Source organism: Hydra vulgaris, chromosome 12 (assembly GCF_038396675.1).
Source record: "Hydra vulgaris chromosome 12, alternate assembly HydraT2T_AEP".
NCBI classification, from domain to species: Eukaryota; Metazoa; Cnidaria; class Hydrozoa; order Anthoathecata; family Hydridae; genus Hydra; species Hydra vulgaris.
Window position 1 is genome coordinate 73,724,700 of NC_088931.1, and position 5,434 is coordinate 73,730,133.

Consider the following 5,434-nt stretch of genomic DNA (forward strand, 5'->3'; position numbering starts at 1 on the left):
ACGATTTATTTCATTTTAAATTTTAATATACGGCAAATAATAATAAGAATAATTAAATAAAATTGTGATATTCAAAAATTTTAACAAAAATTTATGTTGGATAACAATTCTCAAAAATATTTATCACTATATCCGTTTAAATAGACTAACAAAAATCTAATAAAGTTGTATTTAATTTAAATTTGTACCTTATAAGTTGACCTAGTTATGTGAACCGCATTATGTGGTCCACATAATGCCACATTGAGCATCGATACGTATATAAATTGATCACCAATTCGTTTATAATTTACACTATTTTTTTATCACTTATAACTACTACCGCCACATACACCTTGCTTGTCGGGGAACATTAAGCCAAAATGGATTGTGAGCACGGTGAAGCCCCAATAATCCCCAATAATTTATTAAATAAGACCAAACCATTTTGGATTATTGAATACAAAAAATATTATGGATTACAGAATACTTCCCTCCAGGTGGAATTATTGGTGAAAGCTTTAAAACATCAAGTTTAGAACATCCATTAAAAAGATAATCATTTGAGGAAAACAGAAAATCAGGGCCAAGGACCCGGGGGCAAAAGAGGCTAGGGTGCTACGTGCCAATTTTTTTCTAAAGGACCTTTTTTTTTTTTTAAAGAAAAATCTAGATATGGAAGACTTTTTTTACTAATTGATGATTGTGCCCCCCTACTTCGAAACCCGTGTTGTCGACCCTGAAAATCCTTATTCACAAACTCTTAGGTAAAGTATGTTTAATAGATTTTTAAGTACAACACTTTCTAAAACATTTTTCTTAGATCTATAGTTTGCTAGATATTTTTAATCTTTGGATTCATTAATAATTGCTGAAGCTATATATCATCACCTTAAAAAATTTTTTTAAAAAGTTAAAATTTTTGGTTTATAAAAATTTGCGGTATTAAAATAGAAGGAAAAAAAAGATTTTTGGGAAAAAAACTTGTGTATCCCAATTAGGATTCTGCAATGATACTGTATTTTACAATGAATTTCAGTTGCACTTGTGGATAGGGTTGAAACATCAGATTAAAATATGCAAAGCAAAATGCGTTGGAAAGTTTTTCACTATTGATGGAGAAAAACTTTGGAGTATAATTTATGGATAAAATGATCTTTAGTGGCACTTTTCAATACTAAATCTAAGTCTATTCTTTTGCCATTGTACTTTAAGCTATGAACTATTAAAAAATACTATATGATGCTAATATAAACGATACTCATGTTGAAATTTAAGTCATTGGAATGTTAAAAGGAATCAGAACTTAGGTTTCATTAAATACTATGGAAGAGTCACGCTACTAATAAATAGCCTATAGGATAGTTAGACAATTAACAAAAAGCCTACAGGATAGTCAGGTAACTAATCAAAGTTATAATGAACTAAATTGCTCACTATAAATATCATACCTTGCAGAAATGTCTAGCGTCCAGAATAAACCTACTGTTGGAACTACAGAATATTTGATTGTCATCTTTTATAAAAAGGATAACTGAAACAGATTGTAAAGACACTGACAGAATACTGGTATACTGATGAAAACTTCCATAAGTCACAAAAGCAAAGTTGAAAGACATATTTGTTGAAATACAGATTATACAAGTTTCAAAAGAATGCAAAGCAACAACACTCGATAAATTGTAACTAGTGTCTGATTTCATGAAGACATTCATGGTTGAGAGAAACAGTATCGAAGCTTTTTGGATGACAATAAGGAACACCGTTGTTAGTCACCACTTTATTTTTATTCTTGTTTAAAATATATCCGCAAAGTAATGATTAAAATCTAGGGGTGGGAGTTAAGGTTAGTTTTAGTCTAACTAAATTTAGTCGACTAACTTTTTAGTCTAACTAAAATTAGTCGACTAACTTTTTAGTCTAACTGAATTTAGTCGACTAACTTTTTAGTCTAACTAAATTTAGTCGACTAACTTTTTAGCGTAACTAAATTTAGTCGACTAACTTTTTAGTCTAACAAAATTTAGTCGACTAAATTTTTAGTCTAACTAAATTTAGTCGACTAACTTTTTAGTCTAACTAAATTCAGTCGACTAACTTTTTAGCGTAACTAAAATTAGTCGACTAACTTTTTAGCGTAACTAAATTTAGTCGACTAACTTTTTAGTCTAACAAAATTTAGTCGACTAAATTTTTAGTCTAACTAAATTTAGTCGACTAACTTTTTAGTCTAACTAAATTCAGTCGACTAACTTTTTAGCGTAACTAAAATTAGTCGACTAACTTTTTAGCGTAACTAAAATTAGTCGACCAACATTTTAGCGTAAATAAATTAGTCGACTAACTTTTTAGTCTAACTAAGTTTAGTCGACTAATTTTTTAGTCTAACTAAATTTAGTCGACTAACTTTTTAGTCTAACTAAATTTAGTCGACTAACTTTTTAGCGTAACTAAAATTAGTCGACTAACTTTTTAGTTTGACTAAATTTAGTCGACTAAGTTTTTAATTTGAGAAAAATATATTGTTACTTTTACCCAAAAAATACTTTTTTTAAATCTTGTTATGTGTTAGTTGTGAAGTGGTTTGAGCGCCATTTTTTTAATAACAAACTGCTGTAAGTTACAATTTAGATCTCCATGGCATCTTATTCAAAGTTGATTTTCAGAGTTTTTCAAGTTTTTGGAGAAAATTTTTTTTTCTTAAGTTTGCGAGATATACACTTGGAGTTTTGTAATAGTAAAAAAACTGTATCCAATTACTCCCCCCTTATTACTAAGTAACTTTCAATGAAAAGCGGTTTAAATCTGGATTTAAATCGCTTTAATTAGAAATTGAGATTGAAATCTCAATTAGAAATTGAGATTGAAATCTCAATTTGTAATTAAAATGAACCATAAACTATTAGAAAAAAAAATGGTGCCATATTTTTGAAATGTGTTGTATGCAGAAGCTTTTTCGGATTTCTTTTATATAATACCAGCAATCATTTTTTGAGGTAATAATACCTAATTTATTTTGTTCTACACTCATAAAACGCAGTTTTTACAGTGACGACAATATGATTGTAGTTGTTAGTAACAATTACACAATATAGAAATAATAAAAAACATTAATTGCGTAACAATTTGTTACGCAATTAATGTTTTTTTATTATTTCTATATTGTGTAATTGAATATATATCTTGTTCAACTCTCAATTTTTATTTTTTTTTTAATTATTATTAAAATGCTAATAACTAATTATGTATTCGGTATAAAGTATCAGCTGTTTTTGGCGGAGTTGTTCTACTAACAAACCAATTTTTATTTAATTCAATGAAAGAAAATGTGGGGCAATACTAGGTACAAACAAAACATTTTTATTACCTAATTGTCACAAATTATATTACGTATTTTAAATTTCTTAAAAACAATAAATTTTAATGAATGTCTTTAAGTTGATTTATTTGTCTTAATTCATATTATGTTCATATAATTTCTCAACAAAACAAAATTGAATATGCTGCTCCAATATCTGATTTGATGAATCTGACGAAGAAAAGATTGGATAAAAGAAAGACTATAGATGAACAAAACCCTGCAGATCATAACGATAGCGAAAGAAGTTCAAGTTTTTCATCCGGTCAAACAGAAATTGAAGTTGATGCTCAGTCCATTGAAGAAGCAGCTAAAACTACATACGAATATTACTCAATCGAGGAGGAAACATCAAAATGGATATGCAATCAATGTAATAGTAACAGACCTAAAAAGTACTCTTGTAAAACATCAAAGAGTATATTAGATTACCATCTTGAACATGATCACAAAATAATAACGCCGAAAAAAAAACGAACTATGAGTGGCTTGTCAAAAGAAGTTAGCGATAAGATTGATAGAGCTCTTTTAATTTTCATTATTGCCTGTTGTCTTCCATTTATGTTGGTAGAAAGTAGTGCATTTAAAGAATTTGTTTTGTGTTTAAATCCAAAGTATAAAGTGCCTTGCCGAAAAAAGTTAAGATCTCTTTTAACTGATTTATATCGAGAAAAAGTTGAACTTTTGAAATCAAAATTATTATCAATTAAAGTTTTATCTATTACTACTGACGGATGGACGTCCTGTCAAAACTATAGTTATATATCTGCAACTGCACATTTTATTTCTAACAAAACAAATTTCATCAGTTTCTGTTTGGGCTTTGCATACCTTAATGGCCGCCATGATGCAGATAATTTAAAAGAGGCTTTGCTAAAAATCGAAGAAAAGTTTATAGTATATGATAAAATAATGATTATAGTATCAGACAACGCCAGTAACGTACGCAACTGTCTAAATTCTTTAAAAGTTTGTTTAAACATTCAACCAATAAGATGCATGGGACATGTTTTGCAATTAGTTGTTAAAAATGTCATAGATTTAGTTGAAGAAGGTGAAAAAGATACTTCGTCTAAATTCTTCTTCATTGCAAGAACATTAACTAAGTGCAGGAAAATTGTTACATCTTTCAATCATTCTTCTCAACTTAATGATTTATTAGAGGAAAGTCAAACACGACAAGGTGTCGAAAAAAATCACATACTTCATTTGATTCAAGATGTGAAAACTCGTTGGCACTCTACGTTTCTCATGGCAGAGCGAATACTTAAGCTTCACTCCTACGTAAAAGATATCTTTAATTCGAAACAACAATACAAAGATATGAGAAAATATTTACTCGATGAAGATGAAATGGTTAACTTAAAAGAAACGGTAAATGCTTTATTAAGCTTTAATCAAGTAAGTGTTTTACTATCTGGCGATAGGTATGCAACGTGTTCTTTAATTATTCCAAGTATAAAGTACCTTGAGAAGCAGCTGAGTAAGAATAAAAGTGAGACTACTCCTTTAATTGTAATATTGAAATCACATTTGTTAGAATCTTTACAAACTTACAAAGATTCATATGAATTAGAGAATAATTCCTTTTTATTGTGTGCCACTTTTTTGGATCCAAATTATAAAAGTTTTCAATTCTTTGAAAAGTACGAAAAAAAGAAATATTTAAAAATTGTGAAAGAATTTTTGTCAGATTTTTATCTCTCAAAAAGAGTTGGTGAAATAATTCTAATTAAAAAGGTGATAAAGGAATCAAAAAAATTTAAGTTGTCATTTGAGGATGAAGAAGATGATTCCGGAAGTGATAGTGACAAAAATGTAACCTTAGATTTAAAAAAAGAAATCAGTGAATATATAAGATTGTCAGTGCACGAACAAAATGTTTTAGAGTTTTGGCATCAAAATCAATATGTTTTTCCAATATTGTATTGCATTTCAACGATGATTTTATGTACACCTGCTACCAGTGCACCAAGTGAGCGCCTTTTTTCTGATGCATTAAACAATTTGTATGCTAAGCGAAACAGGATGATGGCTAAATGTTTTCAAATGTTGATGTTTTTGTACGAAAATTTGGAATTTTTTAATTTGGTTTAA

General features: G+C 28.6%; 1 protein-coding gene across 1 annotated transcript; it reads left to right on the forward strand.

Annotated features, from left to right (window-relative positions):
* Positions 1-3,502: 3,502 nt before the first annotated feature.
* LOC136088331 (uncharacterized) lies at positions 3,503-5,434 on the forward strand. Its single transcript, XM_065812028.1, has one exon. The coding sequence runs from the start codon at positions 3,503-3,505 to the stop codon at positions 5,432-5,434; it is 1,932 nt and encodes a 643-aa protein (XP_065668100.1).

Bases quoted from the DNA above. Each gene is read 5' to 3' on its own strand.
- LOC136088331 (XM_065812028.1), top strand. From the start codon at position 3,503: ATGAATCTGACGAAGAAAAGATTGGATAAAAGAAAGACTATAGATGAA.